The 22,394-nt window shown below is 31.7% G+C and overlaps 1 protein-coding gene across 1 annotated transcript; it reads right to left on the bottom strand.

Annotated features, from left to right (window-relative positions):
* Positions 1 to 6,619: 6,619 nt before the first annotated feature.
* Positions 6,620 to 20,579, bottom strand: LOC139514748 (adhesive plaque matrix protein-like). The gene is made up of 2 exons (XM_071304388.1): positions 20,540 to 20,579; positions 6,620 to 6,972 (listed from the first exon to the last, which is right to left on the bottom strand). Exons 1-2 carry the CDS (start codon positions 20,577 to 20,579, stop codon positions 6,620 to 6,622), a joined length of 393 nt encoding a protein of 130 aa, XP_071160489.1.
* Positions 20,580 to 22,394: the final 1,815 nt, after the last annotated feature.

The following is a 22,394-nucleotide window of genomic DNA, read 5'->3' as shown; positions in this document are numbered from 1 at the left end:
TTTTGACCTGATTTTTTTTTGTTTTACAGAAAAAATTTAGCTTAATGATGACAATTATTTTAACAAACAACTTGAAATGAAAGGAAATTATGATAATTCAAAAAGTTGTGAGATTTCTCAATACCCCTACTGACAGGTTGAAATTGCATGGTTTTGAAAAAGTGCCGATTCAGCAAAATTTGTATATTTTTAAAGGCTTGAATCTTGTAAGATCGTGTTTTATTTTCAATAAAATGTAATATTTCATGAAGCTTATATATTCATCTACAAAATGCTAGAAAATGGTGCTCGGCAAATGATACCTTTTTACGATAAAATAATAATTAAAGATAGGCGTGATGGCCATTTTGCCGATTTTTTTTTTTTTTTGATCTGTTTCAATAGAAACTTTTCAAAAGTATGTGATAGTCAAAATATAAAAAAAAAATGACTGAACTAATGTTAACTGGTTATATTAATTGAATAAACCAAGTTCAACTAAGTTTAAATTAAAAATTTACTAAAGGAGTAAACCTGGGGAGACCGCTTTTTTGCATTTTTTGCCCCTAAACTGAGCATTTTTACAATATGTTTAAAATATTAACCTATTCAAAAGAAAATAACTTTAGTAGCTTATAAATGGGCTGTTTTATTTACAATACTATGCACACTCATCAGGTAATATCACATCACCATGAGTTCTTCACAAATTTAGCATTTTATAATAGTCTAATTTTTAGACGCTTTTTGTCTAAATTCAAAGTGGCCACAATTGAGTTCAGTCTTAAATTTTTAAAACATGTTGTATTTGATAATGAATCATAAATGTGAAAGCCTTGTACATTCATGTAATTTATTTCCAGAAAAGAGGAAGGTTTAATAGTTTTGTGAATTTCATAGAATTGTGCCTCTTACCTAGATAAGTGCTATATTTTCTATATTATGATACAGCTTTATGCCAAATATAACATTATAAAGAGACTACTCCTAGAAGTTCCTGATAAAACTGCAACTGAAAGTTTGTGACGCTGACATGAACCAGTTAGTTATCCCTATGTCAATTTTGGGAGAACAGTTGATATAACAGTAATGTCAAGTTTCCTCCTAGAATGTAATCTCTAGCAATTTGAGGCTTGGGAATAAGACATGTAAAATATAGTTGGCCTATTACTACCAGCTGAGACAAACACAAATATTTCAAATTGCAATAAAATTTATTTCATAACCACATGTAATAACCAGATACTCCGCAGGGCGCAGCTTTATACGACCACAGAGATTGAACCCTGAACATTTGGGGCAAGTATGGACAGAACATTTAAGCTTGATATAGCTCTGAATTTGGTTTGGAATTAAACAGTTGACAACAAGAGTGTGGTCTAAGAACTTAAACTTAAAAAATTTAATTAAACATTTACCTATTATGGTCCAATATCCAAAATCTAAATGAATGGTTATATTCAGCATATCATAGAACCCCAAGAATTCAATTTTTTAATGAAATCAAATAATTTTCAATTTTAGACCCTTAAGACCTCAATTTGGACCAATTTGAAAACCGGTCCCAAATATTAAAAAACTAAATACATGGTTAGATTCAGCATATTGAAGAACCCCATATATTCAATTTTGTTGAAATCAAACAAAATTTAATTTTAGACCCCGATTTGGACCAACTTGAAAACTTGGCCCATAATAAAAAAATCTTAGTACATTTTTAGATTCAGCATATCAAAGAACCCCAAGAATTAAATTTTTGTAAAAATCAAACTAAGTTTAATTTTGGACCCTTTGGACCTTGATGTAAACCAATTTGAAAACAGGACCAAAAATTAATATCTAAATTCACTGTTAAATTTGGCATATCAAAGAACCCCAATAATTCATTTTTTTATGAAAGCAAACAGTTTAATTTTGGACTCTTTTTGGCCCCTAATTCCTAAACTGTTGGGACCAAAACTCTCAAAATCAATCCCAACCTTTCTTTTATGGTCATAAACCTTGTATTTAAATTTCATAGATTTCTATATACTTATACTAAAGTTATAGTGCGAAAACCAAATGTCTTTGGATGACGACGATGATGACAACGACAACGTCATACCAATATAGGACCAATTTTTTTCAATTTTTGCGGTTGTATAAAAACAAATATACACAGATAAATGGTTAAACTGTTGAGCAGACATACAATTACCCTACCACGTCCACTTGCATTTTTGTCCATCGGATGAGTTAAGCCATTTTCAACTGATTTTTATAGTTCGTTCTTATGATTTACTGTTATACCACTGTCCCTGGTTAGGGGGAGAGTTTGGATACCGCTTACATGTTTAACCCCGCCACATTATTTATGTATGTGCCTGTCCCAAGTCAGGAGCCTGTAATTCAGTGGAAGTCGTTTGTTTATGTGTAACATATTTGTTTTTCGTTAATTTTTATATACTTAAGGCCGTTAGTTTTCTCATTTGAATTGTTTTACATTGTCTTATCGGGGCCTTTTATAGCTGACTATGCGGTATGGGCTTTCCTCATTGTTGAAGGCCGTACAGTAACCTATAGTTGTTAATGTCTGTGTCATTTTGGTCTCTTAATTGTAGACAGTTATCTCATTGGCAATCATACCACATCATCTTTTTTATATTGTCATTAAAATGGTAAAATTTTACTTTTCATATACATGTAATATTATTGTGTTCTACCGTAAAGAAAAACGTGCAAAATGGTCTAAATACAAGTTTTTAGTCATGAATGAACATGATGAAGGTATTAGCAAAAAAGAGTAAAAGTATGATAGATCTAAAAAAAAGTTTCACATAATAAAGTTATCAATGTCTATTTCAACTAAATATTAAACAATTTTGCAACATCAGAGTTGAACATTTTTTTATCAAAACAAGCATTCTGCGAGTAATACATGGCAATACATAGTCCCCAACCCGTTACAAATTCATTGTAATGGAACAAAAATTTGATCTATAATTTGTCATAATGTAAACTACATAAAAATATCGAGACAAAATCTTCCAGCAAAATGTAAAAACTTGTTGAATTCTGACTATCTCAGTGAATTTTCTATGTCCAAAGACAACAACTCTGCACACAGTTATCAGACTGGAACAAAATTGAATCACTAAATACCAAAGAAAAGAAAAAACATTCAAAATGTCATTTTGTCTTTAAAAAAATGAGTTATTCCCGTTTGAACAGAAGTCTTCTAATGGATAAGTATTTCATCAAAAATTTAATTCTAGAGAAAGGGCTTCAACTGAACAAAGAGAAAAGCTTAAAGCGTGAATAATGAATTTGACCTGTAACTTGTCATGATAAATTAAATCAAAATCTACAAGCACAAAAAAGTCTAATTTGCCGAACTGTCAGATAGACAGACTGACTGACACGCAGTGCAAACCTAAGTCCACTTAGACGTTAGCCGTTAGGGGACTAAAAATCAAAATCTCAAAGTATCAACAAACACAAAAGAGATGCTCTTTGGAGAGGGAACATTCAAGATATTATTGGAAAAGCTTTCGATTTTTGAAGAAGTAGGGTTACCTCAAATGTCTTTCTTTTATCTTGATTTAATCTGAGATATAAATCAAAAACTTTTATATGGCACATTATATATGCAAACATAATCTTTTTTCGTAGATAAAACATTTTTTTTACATACGCTCTAATAGACACAACTTTCTAATCAAGACACTCAAAGAGTGATTGGCCCTATAATTGGTTGCATTCCAATCAAAAGTTTCAAAGAGGAAGATTTTTTGAAGTACAAGTATGTTCACTACTCTGTTTCATATAACAAGCTTTTTAAAAGACTGTCATCAATTGAAAGTATGTGAAAACCAGGTGCTCCGCAGGGTGCAGCTTTATACAACCGCAGTGGTTGGACTCTGAACAGTTGGGGCAAATTAAATATGGTCACAATGTTCAAGCTTGATGCTGTCTGAATTTGGATTGTGATTGAATTTTTACAAAAAAAAAGGTTTTTGTTACAAAATAAATGTGGCCAAAGATCAACAAATCTATTGCACAATACTGTGCAATTGAAGATTTCTTCTTGAAAATTTTCAAAATTTGAAATTTGAAAAATAAAAAAAAAAAAAAAAGAAATCCCTTAATTTTTTTAACAAATCCCCCCCCCCCCCCCCCAAACTTATTGAAACCCCCTTTCAGCAATAACCCTTAAAAACAATCCCATCCTTTCCTTTTTAGTATAGAACCTTGTAGTACAATTACAGAGAGATCCATTATGAATATACATGTACTTAAACCCAAGTTATTGTTTGGGAACTAGAAATGTGCTTCTTTTCGGCCCTTTTTTGGCCCCTTATTCCTACATATTTTGGGCAATTAATCCAAAACTAAATCCCAGCCTCCCCTTTGTTATATGGAGTATTGTGGTACAGTTTGAAAGAGATCCATACAATTACACACAAGTTATCGTCTTGAAATAAGAAAAATGCTTGTTTTGGGCCCCTTTTTGGCCCTTTATTCCTAACTTTGATTCCATGACCCATTTAAAGGAATCCAAACCTTCTACTTGTGGTTTTAAACATTATGATACAATATCAGAGCAATTGAAATACTTATACACAAGTTATTATCCTTAAGCTATAAAATGCTTGTTTTGGGCCCCTTTTGGGCCCTTAATTCCTAAACGGTAGGGACCATCATCCCCAAAATCGTTCCAAAGCTTCCTTTTGTAGTATTGAACCTTCTGAAAAAAAATCATAAAGATCTATACACTTAAACTAAAGTTATTGGCCGAAATATAAGTCTACTTTGATCAGTTTTAGTTAAAATGTTAAGGGCGAAAACTATTACAATAGTGCATTTTATAGATATTTGGGGGCATTTTTTACTAACTTCCCATTATTTGCCAGGCTAAAAATTTTTACTTGTCTTAGAACAGATATGCACCTTTAAAAAAACCCTAAAAGTTTAAAAAAATAAATATGATCTTGAGAGAAAACACCTACTGAGTACATGTACTACATGCAAGTTATCTAATACATCTGTTGCACGAATTTTTCTGGCAACCTGCCAAAAGGTAAAAAGTATGTCAAAATGCATTTTTTCTTTTTTTTTATAATATTCTTTGCAAAATATAACAAGATAATGCTATATTTAAGAGATATATCAATTATTCAGACCTTTAAAAAGTACCTAAATTTTGGTGATTTTTTTGCATTATTTTTTTATAATTCACAAATATGCAAATTAGGCTGTTAAATGGAAAATAGTGTGAATTAACCAAAATTTTTTTTTTATCTTAACTCCTAAATACCCAAAGATTTTGGAAATATATATAATGTTGCAAAGTTATAACTACCAATTTGGACGAAATTTGAGATTTTGCATGGTTTTATGGCAGACTGGCTTGATGATTCACCAACCAGAACATATCAGAAAATTATGATTATCTCATAAATATTCATAATCCGGATAGACACGTAAGGATATTTATAAATCTAAATACGTTCCGACGATTATATATAGTATTTAAAACCCGTTGACACTTCATACCTATCACTTAAATAACCTATCTGAAACTAGGATTGCATATACAGCTTGACATGCGGTTGAATGATTGACTTGTGAGTCATTAATACATCAGCGATGTTCTTGTAGTTATTTTTAGAAAATGTAATCATTTACTGTTTATAGCGAAACACTATTTCAAGGAATTACTTTTATTCATGAATCGTAGATTTGCACTTTTTACCAATCTACTGTTTTTATGAATATGTGACTACTTCTATTTACTATCAAATAAAAGAATATAACATTTACTCTTAGATCTGCTTCGTATCAATTCCTGTATAATTTCGCCATTTGGTCTCTGGTGGAGGGTTGCCTTTTTGACACTCATACCCCATGTTCTTATTTGTAAATACTAGACGTCTACATTACTAGTAAAAAGTTGAATAATAGAAAAGGGATGTTAAAAACAGGAAGTCTTTTATAAAATGACAAAATCAAATACTCAAACATATTAAACAAATGGAAACAACTGTCATTTTCCTGAATCGGTTCAGTCTTTTCCTAATGTAGGAAATGGTAGAATAGACCTGGTTTTATAGGAAGCTAAACCTATAACTTATGTAACAGCCACATATAATTCCTTTATAATGACAACACTGTGTGTGAGCAAAACAAACAGACACAATAGGTAAAAATGTTAAATTTAGGATACATTAGTCAACATTGTATTATGATCTTAATCACCATACAATTAAATATATATTTTAACAAAGAAAAAGAAAATGACATGTGAACACAAAATAGGCACTTTCTTTTTCTTTGTTAAAATATATGTAGCAGCATAACTTACTACATACTGAAACCGCGCACAGCAGGGCGAGACAGACACAGAGCAATGGCAGCAGAAGAAACAGTTGAAAAGAATTGTAGAATAAATATATTTGATCCTTTTGCTAATCATGTAATCAGTCATTTGAGACCAAGAACAACAGAGACAAATTGTTATTTCGGAAATTTTATTTGAAAAAAAAATCATAGAAGATTTTCTTTTCAGCCTATCTTGTGGCAGACATTCTGTTCTTTAATAGTTTGGCTTATATTCTTATGCATATGTTGGCCTATAGTGTGGTGCATATGTTGGCTTATACTATGGTGCATAATTTGACTTATATTCTGGTGCATATGTTGGCTTATATTCTGGTGCATATGTTGGCTTATATTCTGGTGCATATTTTGGCTTATATTCTGGTGCATATGTAAGCTTACATTCTGGTGCATATGTTGACTTATATTCTGGTGCATATGTTGGCTTATATTCTAGTGCATATGTTGGCTTATGTTCTGGTGCATATGTTGGCTTGTATTGTGGTGCATACTTTGACTTATATTCTGGTGCATACTTTGACTTATATATTCGTGCATACTTTGACTTATATTCTGGTGCATACTGTGGTGCATATTGTGGTTCATATTTTGCATCATATCCGGCATATCCAGATTCTGAAAAAAACCAAATAAGCATGACTTGAATGAGATGTTGGCGAAAATTGTTAACATTTCATAACTGTGAATAATTTTGAATATCGCAAATTCAAACTCGCCATTACACATTTTAATTGTTGATGGTCATATTTCTACAACATGTTTATAAGAAACATATGAAAGAAATATTCTAAATAATAAATGCAGTTTAAATTTTCATTTGACTATAGGTATCAACAGGACGGAAACCAACACAGAAGTAAACCAACTTTGATATTAAGACTTCAGCGATGGATGAGAGGAAACATTTTCAAAATTGTCTAGAGTCAACTGACTTTGGCTATGAAAAATAAAGACAGACAACTATATTCCTGACTCCAAAAGCAAATCCTTACTTAAGGAAAAATTCGAAAAGAGACAATTGATGACCAATGTCGATTCTTGGGATGATTATAAAACAAAAACAGTCAAATACTTCGTACCCGCCCTATTTTGTCATATGCGTATTGTAGAAAACCAAAACACAACTTAACACATTGAGTGTATGACATAACAAATGCTGTATATTACTACAGGTGCCTTTTTTAAATTCGTATACTATTAATTGCCAATTACCTTTAATCAAAGAAACAAAAAAACACAGCTAGTATGCTGAAGTATCATATTAATAAACAATTTAGATATCTTTCTTAATTAACTAGGATTGCTACTTTTACTATAGATGGTAGTATGTTCTCTATGGACACTTTGGCTCCTTCACAAATGAAAACTCTCGGTCATGATATAGCCAGCAGTGCTGAAAGTGGCATGAGACACCAATAATCAATCAATAACTCAATCAATCAATCAATCAATCATACAAGGAACTTTCAATTTTGTATTTATACTGATTGTAAATGAAGGATTATCAACTAAGTATTAGTACTTACTATTACGTCGACAACAATTTTTATAGTCATTACAATCACTGAGTTTTGTGTCCGTTTCCAGATAGTAACCATATTTACAATGGTGACGGGTGCAATATCCATTTCATGCACTTTCACAATTACATTTAAGAAACGAGTAACCTATTAATTTAAATTTAAATGAAGTAAGTTGATAATGAATATACATATAACGAAAACAAAATAATTGTGTGATTGAGGGATACCACTTATCCTTTGTTTTTCTATTAAGATACAATAAATATATTTTTAGCAGCACACAAGGTTTTTTTCTCTTTTATTTTTTCTTTTGTTGTTGTTCATATCCCATTATACTATCATTATGAATAAAGACAAGTAGTATTAAGCAATACAAAAAGTCAATGTGAACAATATGTTGTACTGTGTGAAAGGCGAGACAAGGTATGAGATAAAATTGAGAATGAAAATGGGGAATATGTCAAAGAGACAACAACCCGACCATAAAACAGATAACAGCAGAAGGTACAATAAGAGTTTTTTTATTGTAAAGAATTAACATTTTATATATACTGTAAACCAACTAATTTTCGCGGATACTTTATTTCGCGTTTTACCCTTCCTATTCCAATTCGCCACTATTTAATTTCGCGATTTTTCAATTAACTTAATGTAGGTTAGTAACGAAAGATCGAAGTTTTACATATTCATGACGATTAATATTCGCGTTGTTTTTCTACTCGCGAAAGTCGCGAAAATAAATCGCTCGCGAAAATTAGTTGGTTTACAGTAACAGCTTTTTATCAAACCTTAAACCCTGCTGTATCCATTTTATTGCAATGACATTCGGAAACGTGACAAACATTTTATGAACACGACAAAGAAAGTAATTGTCTTATAGGGTGTGCATCGTACAGGTCTTTGAATTTAATTTTTCTTTCAATTTACGTGTAAGTATCAATAGTTAACTTTGAAAACAAAAATATGTTTCTTCATAACATGTAAAAAAACATAGTATAAAGGTATTATTTCTGACACCTCGTGTATATGGCATATACTGTACTTTTTTAGAAGGCATCTTGCAACAACTCAGTGAAGAACCCATAACTGTCCTATTGCATATAAAAATGTGTCCCCCCTTTTCTGCATAAAGTCATTTCCGATTGGCTGTTAAAAGTAACACCCTACCTCTTGGTCAACCCAGAGGCTATATAGGTCTGATCTAGATGTAGTGTTAATGTGTTCTCATTCTTAATATATATGAAATATCAGAATGGACTTTAACACATACAACTTTAAATCAATCAATCAGCCGAAAAGTTCTATTTACTATAAACATGAGTTATCAATGCTCGTGCACTGTAGATAAGAAACAACAGTTATAAAATAAACATAACTATGAAAAAAGAGAGAAAGAAAAGAAAATAAAAAAACATGTATGTGCAATCACAATAAATTATCCAATATATTTTGTGAAATGAATGTTATGAATACTAATATAATGAAGAAATGATATCTTACTAAATAGTGCTTCCCTTAACTTTTAGGTAAGTTAACATGAGGGATATTAAGTTAAAAGCTGTAAACTTAGTAAATTGTTACAGCAAATTTGCAATAGAGATATTGTTACGTTGGGAAAAAACATAATTTTTCTCTTGAGTTATTGGATTGTGATTAACTCTACTAATGTGTGACCCCTATACCTATTTCTAAATTACAACCTCTATGCCCTTCTGCGTACAATTATTACTAATCGCAACAAAGTGTGAACCCTTCAAATGGGTAGTGAGCTTAAGTAATTGGTCTATTTCCTTTTTAAAAAATTTAAAACAACCACTCTTAGAAACACAATTAAACTTGGCGAATAAAATTATAAACCTGGTACCTTTGATAACTAATTAAGTCGGGATGGATTTATTAAACATAGAACCTGTACCGCACAGAGCGGCGATTACTAAAGTTCCGAGGAGTATCTGGGCTGCGATCATCTTGGTGCTGTAAAGTACTGTTTTGGAATTGGAGGTGTGGACGTTGCTCTAAATATAAACGTAACATTGATTTTTTATACAGATTTGCCACTACTTACATGCAAGATATTCCAAGTTATGTTTTTGAAATAGAATTAAAATGCTAAACAACCACGCACACACCTGTCAACAGATTAATTCCACCTGTTGAGAAAATATTTAATAAAATTGTGGAAAATGTACATTACATTTGAAAACAAAAGTCTCCGCTGAGTCTGTAGGGAAAACGGTAGTATTACATTTTCCCTGCATTAGGTTGGCCTTTTGTGTACCCAAGACAGGTGAAGGAAGTCAACTTAGGAGCACTGTGATTGGATGTAAGGGTACAATATATTTTTTTTTATTTATCTATGAATAACTGCAGTGTGTATATTTATAATATAAATTTGAAAATCTTTTGAAATATTTTCTAGAGAATTATTCGAAAAGGCTTCCAAAATTTCATAAATTTAGTGCAAAATGACGGTGCGCATGGATAACATAAACAAGCTCCGTAGAAAATTGGTCATGATACTATATTGCTTTAATTTTTGAAATAGAGTAATAAAGTACTAACACCACACATAACTGTTTTATCCAAGTTTTTATTATAAAAAAGTAGTAAATTTAGAAAATGTTAGTATTGTCGCCTATGGCAGAATAAATAGTACCGTTTTCCCTGTATCGCTCACTTGGTTTACAAATTATGAATCAAATATGAAAATATGAAAGTTTTAAATAGCTTAGTAGAGACGTACCTGCGTTGCACAACGTTCGCTATGTATATCAGCACAGGACAAAGAACCTATACAGATGATCTCAAAATTACAAATTTAAACAAAACAGTTTTAACATACAACATGTACAACATTGTACATTTTATTTTACAACTCAAATTTGTTGATGAATACACAGATAAATAATAAATGATGTTGTATTTTACAATATATTAGCAATTCATGAATTAACATGCATGGAAAGCTTGTTATACAAGATCCCGCAGTACTAAATGTAATTACAAATATCAAATCAATCAACAATATGTTTTACAATAAGAATAATATCTGACTCATGTTATCTGATTTTGGTTAATTCAGGATTTATTCTCCATTTCTATGGCAGACTGGAAAAATATGTAATCAATAAATCAAGAATATGACATTGTGAAATCCAAAAAGTCTGCTATCTGCCAGAATATTAGTATCCACACTTCTGCTAGGTATTTTGAAACAGGTTTACAGCCACGTAAACAATAGTAAATCATCGAATCTAACTAGTTGTAGGGATTCGGTTTTCATAAAATTCCTACTACTAAAATTGATCGTAAGAGGTTAACAATTCAGTATATGAATCGTTAGATTTTATTTTCGCTTAACCGATTTTTTTTTCGTCCGTTATTATTCAGATACATTTCCAGACGATGTAGAATATATAATTTTAAAACAAAACAATTATTTGGACAGCTATAATTTATTCCCTTGTCGCTAGGTTTTTATCAGTCGGCCCTCATTACCATCACTTTGTAGTAGATCATCAAGATGTGAGGGAGACTTTATTGAATGTGTTGTTTCCTTTATTTCAAGTCCGATAGATAGATGCTTTCAACAATCACCAAACGTTCAATTGTCTAGTGATAGTGCATCATCTATACAGCGGACATTAACAGTTAAAGAATAATGCTAGCTTCTTTTCATGTGAATAAGAAGCTACTGTAGAAACCGTCCGATGAATTATGAAACAAGTCAGTAAGAAGATAATACATTTTGTTCCATAAGAATACCAATTTTCTATTAAAAAATCACAAACAATTACATACTAGGTGAAAGTTTAATGAGTACCCTTTAGATATATAATATAGTAAAGAACATTTACATACAGATGAGTGCAGTCCTAACTTGTACACGTCACAAGAGGACTCGAAGAGGCGTACAATTGGTCCTTATGATGTATTATCTATAATGAGTTTATTTACATCCACTGGGTCGATACAAATCCTGCGGAGTTTTTATTCCCCGATGATATCACCAGCCAAGTTGTCAACACTTCTGTGTTGACATGAATTATCATTGATATGGTCATGATTATAAATTAACTGTTTAAAAACATTGAATTTTTGAAATAATAGGGCTTTTCTTTATCATGAATAAATCACCTTTGCTGCATTTTGCAAACCTTTTAGGAACGTTTGGTCGTCAATGCTCTTCAAGTTCGTTCCTTATTTGTCCCTTTTAACTTGTTATGATCGAGCGGCATTAATGAATCTATTGTAGACGAAACGCGCGTCTGGCGAAAATGCAAAGTTTTACTCTTGGTATCTATGACGAGTTTATTTATATGGAAAAAGGTTATGATTTGAGTTTAGAATACCGATAAACTGCATAAATTAAATTCGCCACTTTCAATGATGTATCTATGTGACTGAAACAAATGTAAAAGCATTGTGTCATATGTTATTTGTTTTATACTTAATATATAAAACCCAAAGATTTTGGTCAAATGTTAATTAGAAATAATTCAAATTAAGACAATATATTTTGAGTGCTTTAGTGACTTTTTGTAAATCAATCTATCTAACATTTTACATTTCTTTGTATATGATTAACTCTATTGATAAATATATGTTTCTCTTTATGGAAACAACCATAACGATAACATGTTTATCCGTTTGACACTAATCCTTTTCTATAGAAACTAATGTTATAAATACCTTTGTCTGTTTTCTAAGGCAGTTTAGGTCTTAGGTCTTTTATGGTCCGGTCCTTGCTGATAAAGTTTAAAGAATTGGTAATCCGTTTATGAGTTAATTATAGCCGGACAACCAACGGATATTTATGATTGATATAATCCTGCAATGATGTTTTCTAATACTTGTATTTATAAAAGATTAAAACTAGTTGTTTGCTCGGAGTTGTCACTGTTTTAGATTTTACTTTTGAAGTAATGTCGAAACCGTTTAAAATATTTATTCTGAAAAGAAAATAATAGCCTAATAGATACTTCGGCTGATTAGAATCTTGACGTCCATACTTGTTTTTTATATTGTGGATCTTTACAAATTAACTCTTTAGTGCGCGATAGGTTTTTACTGACCATGTACTCAAAAGACACAAACGAGTGGACACATCATTTCAACAGGTGTTGTTAAAGAAAGAACGAACCATTTCACTCGATTTTCACCAGCAGTGCTCACACGGAGTCGGACAGGCACACCAACAACAGAAGAACTATTCAAAAGATTACATTCGGACCAAGGTGTTACTTATAATGACTGTCATGTTATCAATATCGTATACCTTTTAATGAATGTCAATTCTCACTTTTGTAGACCAAAAAAGACTTCCTGTTCTCAATGTCATATACCTTAGAATAAATGTAATGTTATCTCTAATGTATAGTAGAAGTAATAATATCTGTCATGTTCTTTTTACTGTAGACCTGATCATGACAGTCATTTTCTCAGTTTTTCAATATTGTAGACCTTGTTATGATCCATGTAATTACCATTGCAGACCTAAAAATGACTCTCATGTTATGATTTTATAGCAGTTTCGTAACCTAGATTCCCTACACTTGAAAAAACATTTCGAACCGTTATGTTGAAGATTTGTATGAATTTTCAGAGAATCAACAAGATAGTTATATTGATGTGTCTGTATATTTGATACAGGGGTTAGGACATGATTTCATTGGACATAAAGCGAGAAAATGACCTTTCAAATAGATCTTAATTCTTCAAAATTCATGGCTTCTCTTTTAAGTGAATTTTACTGTAGTTCAGTCAAACACGTCTGTTTAGAATTATGAAAGCAGTTGCATATAATTTCCTAATCCACTATAAATAAATGCTCAAACTAAACTTATTATTCCTTTATTGGTTAATCAACCCCATATTTTAAAGTTGAACAATGTATTAAAGATAAACATGCACACACACAGCAATATTAAAACACAGTTGTCGTGTGCTGCTTAATTAAAACAATATAAAAGGTCTTAAGAAAATTGTTAGTACATGAATCATTTTATTGCTTATGTTATGATGAATATATATTCGAAATCATCTCAAAATGTCTTTTACATTGTTATTACTAAAAGATTAGTAATGAATTATTGAATTAACTAATGTTTATTGTTTGTTCTTATGTTTTACTGTCACACTAATGTCACAGGTTAGGGGAGGGCTTGGTACCAGGGCACGTGTTTAACCCGCCACATTCTTTTTGTGTCTGTTCCCCAAGTTAGGAGCCTGTAATCCAGTGGCTGTCGTTTGTTGCTGTATTTCTTATTTTTTTCGTTCACTGTTTTGTACATAAATTAGGCAGTTATTTTTTTTTTATTGTTTTACAATATTCATTTCGGGGCCTTGTATTTCTGACAAGTATACTCTGTGTGTTTTTCCAATCGTTTAAGGCTGTACAATGATCTACAGTTGTTAACTTCTATCATGTCATTTAGTCTCTGATGGAGACTTGATTTTTAGAAGACATAATAATGACTTTCCAATTATTACTACTAAAAATCTTATAATGACTTTCATGTTGTTACCATTGAAAATCTATTAATGATCTAAGATTAAAATGTTATTACCGGTGAAAATCTTACCACCAAATCTAAGTACGTCAAATCTGGTTTCATACGAAAAAGGGTCGAACAGAAATTTTTCATTGATTTTGACAGTTTTAGGAAATTCTACATTGCAGTCTTAGTCATAAACATATATCTTGGGTTTTTAAAAGCGCAATTCTTTTTATTTGCTGTTTCTATAAAATATTTTGGAAAATATAGGTGACATGGTTACTAAGGCTTGTAAACAGGAAAAAAGGGCGAACATTAAATTGTTTTTACTCCCGGTATATGAAATGGTTATAATCTTATATGCAATAAAATGTTCTGTTATTTTCCCAAAGTTTTCAAATTTAACAAAGACAAATCGGAGGAAATCAATAATGGTATTAATTCTAATGATGAATCTCATATTTTTATAATGAATAATACTTCTCAATGACGCTTATGCTTACCTTAACTGTATTAGTCAAAACTTTTCTGCATTTTCAGTCCTCAACTACTTAATTTGTTTGCCCTATGAACTTTATGGATTCGAGGTTGAATGATGAGTCATTTGTTATCACAACGCTCTTCTGGTGTACAAAATTATATGCCTGGTATCTTTGATGAGTTTTGTTATAATCACCGAAGACATGATCAAGATTCTCATGTTCTCACCACTGAGACCTTGAAATGTTACTATGTTCTCACCACTGAGACCTTAATATGTTAGTTTGTTCTCACCACTGAGACCTTATAATGATGCTATGTTCCCACCACTGAGACCTTATAATGATGCTATGTTCCCACCACTGAGACTTTAAAATGATACTATGTTCCCACCACTGAGACCTTATAATGATATTATGTTCCCACCACTGAGACCTTATAATGATATTATGTTCCCACCACTGAGACCTTATAATGATGCTATGTTCCCACCACTGATACTTTAAAATGATACTATGTTCTCACCACTGAGACCTTAATATGTTAATAAATTCTCACCACTGCAACCTTATAATAATGATATGTTCCCATCGCTGCAGCCTCATAATGATACTACGTTCTCACACTGAGACCGTATAATGATACAATGTTCTCACCACTTAGACATTATAATGATACTATGTTCCCACCACTGAGACCTTTAAATGATTCTATGTTCTCACCACTGAGACCTCATAATGATACTATGTTCTCACCACTGAGACCTTATAATGATACTATGTTCCCACCACTGAGACCTTATACTGATACTATGTTCTCACCACTGAGACCTTATAATGATACTATGTTCTTACCACTGAGACCTTAAAATGATGCTATGTTCTCACCACTGAGACCTTAAAATGATACTATGTTCCCACCACTGAGACCTTATAATGATACTATGTTCTCACCACTTAGACCTTATAATGATACTATAATCGCAACACTGAGACATTGACTGTCATGTTCAAACTATTGTAGACCTAGGCATGACTCACAAGTCTTCAGAACTTCAGAAATAAGAATAAATCTCATTATATTTGTACTGCAGACATTATAATGACTGAACGAGTTTTCACTATTGTATCATGTTCTCTCTAAAGTAGACATACTAATGACTCACATGTTCTCCCAACTGTAGACATACGAATTTAATGTTCTTAGTACTGTAGAACTGACAATGAATATAAAAAAGAAGATGTGGTATAATTGCCAATGACACAACTCTCCACAAGAGACCAAATGACACAGAAATGTCATTTTCTCATATTGTAAAACCGTAGAACGACGCTCATGTACTCAATATTGTATATGTCGTGTACATGTTATTATTTTGTACAGGTTATTACTTGTACAAACATTCTATACAAGTAATTACGTGTATGAAGCCATCATACAAGTTATTACTTGTACAAATACAATTGTACAAGTAATTACTAGTACAATTTTTACTGAGAAAAAGATAATAACTTGTAAAAATCATTATATTTGATGTTCTCAAGCAATCGTTTCCCTTTAAACAAATAATTTACTACTTACACATATAAAGGTATAAACTTTCAACATGTGTGTTCTTTTTGAATAACAAACATATAAGCAAAACTTAAAAAAACAAGTGAAGACTTAAGTGTAAAGATGGAAAACAGTGTAGAAAAAACTATAAAGAAATAATTAAATCTAATAATTCGCTTTCACAAGCGTAAGATAGTACAGAGAGAATAGTAGTAATGTAAAGGTAGCCAAATTCAGTTCCAAAAGGATAGCACTCCAAAGATATTTCTTATGACAGAATGGTGTTTTGAGTGTACCAGTAATTGAATTGTTTATATTGTGCAGTTGATGAATTCTATCCTTTGATAAGAACAGCACATGCCAAAAGATGATTAAAATATTTAGAAATTGTAGACAATGTTACAGTTAAATGGAAGACAGAGGTCTGATTGACTGTAGAAATATCAAAGGAGTTGTACTGAATATTGCAGAAAGTTAAAAAATAGGAACAAACGTTGAAATCATGATTGGTTTAATGAGTCAAAATCAAATCGAAAAGATTCGTAGAAAGGATTTGACAATGTTTGACATACCAGAGAGCACTGAGGTATACGTCATGGAAGCAGTACAAGTGCTTTCTTGAATTGGTGACCAAGATCATGTTCACTGCAGTTGGCGGTGTGGCTGTAAGACAGGCAAATGTAAATGAAAAGATCAACTTATTGTGTAATTCCAGATGTCATGCTTCCTTGTCTTGTGCAAACAAATATAGATTATTTTATCTATAAGGTTTAACTTTCAATTCCAATATATGATATTACATATGCAACTTTTTATCATTATTTTTTTTTTATAATAAATTGTAGAAGGGTTTTATTTTATTCTTGCTTTTAACGACTTGTTACTTTGCACCAGTAGTTAGTATTTAAATGGCAAGAAGCTGTTAAGCTTATTTTGCTCAATGTTTCATGCTAGGTTATGTTGTTACTCTGCGTTCGTCGTGTGTCTTATTTCTTCTAACATTTCAAAAATAATGCTAATATAAAAAGGAGATGTGATATAATTGACAATGGGACAACTCTCCACAAGAGCACAAATGACAGAAATTAAACACTATAGATCACCACCACGGCCTTTAAGCATAGTCAGCTTTAAAAGGCCCCGAAATGGCAAATGTAAATCATTCAAACGAGAAAACCAACGGTCTTATTTATGTACAAAAATGAACGGAAAAAGTATGTAACACATCGTCAAGCGACAATCATTGAATGACAGGCTCCTGCATAATGTGGCGGGATTAAACATGTCAGCAGGACCCCAACCCTACCCTTTCCTGGGACAGTGGTGTAACATTACAACATAAGAACGAACTATAAAAATCAGTTGAAAAAGGCTTTATAGAATGCAAAAAAAAAAGAAAAACAAACACAATTGATTTCAAAAATACATACGCTCTATGATAAGAAAAAAATTAAACAAACAAATAAATAAATACGAACAAAAAGAGTAAAAGAAAATTTTTAATATTACCCGACAATTGACAAAACAATACCAGACCTACTAACTCAAAGAAAGGAGTTTTTCAATAAAACATTTTGTTAAAAGCAAAAGTAGAAGCACATACAGCTAAAAGATATTGTGTTGTACAAGTTATTATCTTTTTTCTCAACAAAAATTATACAAGTAATTACTGGTACAATTATATTTGTACAGGTAATAACTTGTATGATGGCATCATACAAGTAATTACTCATACAAAGTTTTTGTACCAGTAATAACCTGTACCAAATAATAAAATGTTTACGACATATACATGATTATGAAACTATGTTCTCATCAGTGTAGAGCAAATAACGGATTTATCTACCTACTACTTTAGACTTGATAATGACGCGCATATTTGCACTAATATAGACCTAAAATAGCTCCTTGGTCTCATTATTGTAGACATCATCATGACCCATCACTAAATATTTTATGACTCATGTTCTTACAACTGTAGACATAAAAACGACAACCCTCGTTCTCATTATTGTTATTAGACTATCTTCTCACTAATAGAGACCATATCATGACTCTCACTACTTAATACTTAAGATCGTCCTTTTGTAGACATTATAAAAACCCGTGTTCTCCGTGTTCTATACTTAAAAAAGACTCCCATGTTCTCACCAATAAAGACCTTATAACGACTTCTTTTCTCACTACCTTGGACCTTATGATAAGATGACACAAACGTGTACCGAATTATGAGACTATAATCTCACTAAAATATACTATTGACTCTCATGTCCTTACTATAGACTTAATAAAGACTGTCATGTTTTAAGTACTGAAGCTCTTATAGTATAAAAAAAATAAAATAAACTATAGGTCCCCTTACGGCCTTCAACAATGAGCAAAGCCCATTCTGCATGGTCAGCTATAAAAGGCCCCGAAATGACAAATGTAAAACAATTCAAACCAGAAAAACTAACGGCATAATTTACGTAAATAAAAATGAACTAAAACAAATATGTAACACATCAATTAACGACAATAACTGAATTACAGGCTCCTGACTTGAGACAGACACATAAATATAGATTGTGGCAGGGTTAAAAATGTTAGCGGGATCCCAACCCTCCACCAAACCTGGGACAGTGGTATAACAGTACGATATATGAGAACAAACTATAAAAATCATTTGATAAAGGCTCAACTCATCAGATGGATACAAATAAAGTCTGTCATGTTCTCAATATTATAGACCTAATGAAATGCTTTGCTGAGCGCAGCCTGATACGACCAGAGAGGTCGAACCCTAAACAGCTGGGACTAATGTAGGCACAATATTCAAGATTGACACTATCTGAATTCGGGTTGTGATAAAATTTTGCCATAATTTAGGTTTCTGACAAAAAATAAACATGGTCAAAGATTTTACAAAGCAAAGCGCAATACTGTGCAATTGAAGATTTCTTTTTGAAACTTTTTCAAAAATTTGTAAAATGTTGATTTTTTTTAATTTGAACCGTTTAAGAAATATTGGAATCCCCCTTTCAAATTTTGTTAATCCCCCTGGTAGCATTAACCATCAAACCCAATCCCAGTCTTTCCTTCGTAGTATGGAACCTTGTAGTACAATGTTAGAGAGATCAATACACTTAAACATACGTTATTGTTTACTTATAATGACTGATGTTCTTAGTTCTGTAGACCTAATAATGACTCATGTTGTGAGCACTGTAGACCTTATGGTGATTCTAATTTTCTGCTTACTGTAGACCTCATAATGACTCTCATGTTCTCACTACTGTTTGCCATATAATGACCATCATACTCTTCCCATTATACACCTAGAAATAACTCTCATATGCTATCCATTCTGTAAAACAAATACGAACTATCATGTTCCGCCTACTGTAGACCTTCTAATAACTGTCATGTTCCCAGAACACCTTAAAATGGCTCTCATATGTTACTGTTTCTGTAACACAAATAATAACTCGCATGTTCTTCTTACTGTATACCTTATATTGACTGTAAAGATTTAATACTGTATACCTTATAATTACTGTCGTGTTCTTAATACTGTATACCTTATAATGACTCTCATATGTTTCCTTTCTGTAACATAAATAATAACTCTCATGCTCTGCTAACTGTTTACCTGATAATGACTTCTGTTCTTAGTAGTGTAGATCTGATACGGCTGTCCTATTTTAACAATTTAAGACCTAATAATGACTCTTTTGATCTCCCTTTTGTAGACGTTTCACTTTTGATGAACTTATAACGACTATTATTTTCCCCTACTGTTGTACTTATATAATAATGACTGATGTTCTTAGTTTTATAGACCTAATAATGACTTAAGCACTGTAGACATTATGATGATTATTATGTTCTGTTTAATGTAGACGTCATAATGACTCTCATGTTCTCACTACGGCAGACCTTATTACAACTATCATCTTCTTAGTACTGTTGACTTTATGATGACCTCATACTCTCCCAGTGTACTCATAGAAATGACACTCATAAGTTATCCATTCTGTAGAGAAAATACGAACTCTCATGTTTTGCCTACTGTATATCTTATAATAACTGGCATGTTCTCAGAACTGTAGACCTCATACTGACTCTCGTGTTTTCACTACTGTATACCTTCTAATAACTGGCATGTTCTTAGAACTGTAGACCTCATACTGACTCTCGTGTTTTCATTACTGTATACCTTATAATAACTGGCATGTTCTCAGAACTGTAGACCTCATACTGACTCTCGTGTTTTCATTACTGTATACCTTATAATAACTGGCATGTTCTCAGAACTGTAGAACAAATAATGACTCATGTTATCACTACTGTAGACGTTATAATGACTCTCATGTTTTACCCAATTGTAAACCTAGAAATGACTCTCATATGTTATCCTTTCTGTAACACAAATAATAACTTATGTTCTGCTTTCTGTATACCTTACTGTGTTTTGTATATGCATCTTTTTTTGGTTCTTATAACGTGACTCTGTACTTTTAAAGATCCCATCATTATGTTATTGTTTTGTTATATGTCATTATGTTATTGTTTTATTATAAATTTGATAAAACTTTGAACGACAAACGACAAAATTAGTTTAAGCATAAAATGGATTCTTCAAAATTCTAATGATTTTCTGGATAATTTTGAATCTGGGTGTGTTTATGAAATTAATTCGTACATAACTTTTGATTTTTAACTCTGCACACCACCATTTCACAAGTGAAATTATATTTGTTTTGAATAAACATTGAACGACAAAATTTCTTTCTACGTGATGTTTACATTTTCTGACGCCAAACACGCGAAACTTTGAATGTGTTTTTAAATTTGATATATGTTTTTTTGTAAATGTTTGTTTGTTTTGAGATTGACTGCTGTAACTATATTGTGGCTATTTTACCAATGATGTCTGATTTGTTCACGCATCGTTGTAAAAATAACGGAAATTGATGCGACTGTCATATAAGTGAGAGGTTCAGTACTACACAACCAGGTTCAATCCACCATTTTCTACATTTGAAAATGCCTGTACGAAGTCAGGAATATGACAGTTGTTGTCTATTCGTGTTTTGATGTGTTTTATCATTTGATTTTGCCGTTCGATTAGGGACTTCCCGTTTTGAATTTTCCTCGAAGGTTTTGTGATTTTACTTTTTATAATGACTGGCATGTTCTTCGTACAGTAGAACTTATAATGACTGTCATGTTCTAAGTACTGTTAACATTATGATAACTGCCCAGTTTTTAGTACAGTTAACCTTATACTGACTGTCAAGTTCTTAATACTGTAAACCAAATAATGACTCATGTTCTAATAACTGTAGACCTTATAATAATTCTCATGTTCTCACTCTTTTATACCTAAAGATTACTTAGATATTCTCATCGAAGATCTTATAATGACACTCATGATCTTCGTATTGTAGACCTGGTATTGTTCCTCATGCTCTCCTTAATATAAACATCATGCAAACTTTCATTTGTGCACTTTATTTTGCTTATAATGACTATCATGTTCCCCCTTCTGTGGACCTAATAAGGACTGATGCTCTTCGTACTGTAGACCTAATAAGGACTGTCATGTTCTCTCTACTGTAGACCTTGTAATGGCTTACATATTCTCAACATTGTAGCCTAATGACTCTCATGTTTTCTATACTTTAAAACAAATAATGATTTTTTTTTTGTGTTTAATACTGTGGACTGTTGACCTCAAAATGATTATTATTTTCTCACTACTGCAGACCTCGTTATAATCGTCATGTTCTGAGTACTGTAGATCTTATAATGACCTTCATACTCTTGTTTGCCTAGAAATGACTTGCACATGTTATAATTGGTCTTCAATGTGCTCGACGAAACCTCTTTCTAAATTATTAACATCAACAATCAAAGCTGGGCTTCAAAGTAATTGTGAAACTATCTATTCTAGATGTGGCGTGAATCAGATGTGGACACTAAAAAATTCAAGAGTTTT

This window comes from Mytilus edulis, chromosome 3 (assembly GCF_963676685.1).
Source record: "Mytilus edulis chromosome 3, xbMytEdul2.2, whole genome shotgun sequence".
NCBI classification, from domain to species: domain Eukaryota; kingdom Metazoa; phylum Mollusca; class Bivalvia; order Mytilida; family Mytilidae; genus Mytilus; species Mytilus edulis.
Note: the sequence above shows the minus strand (reverse complement) of the source record. Positions and strands in the feature narration are given on the sequence as shown.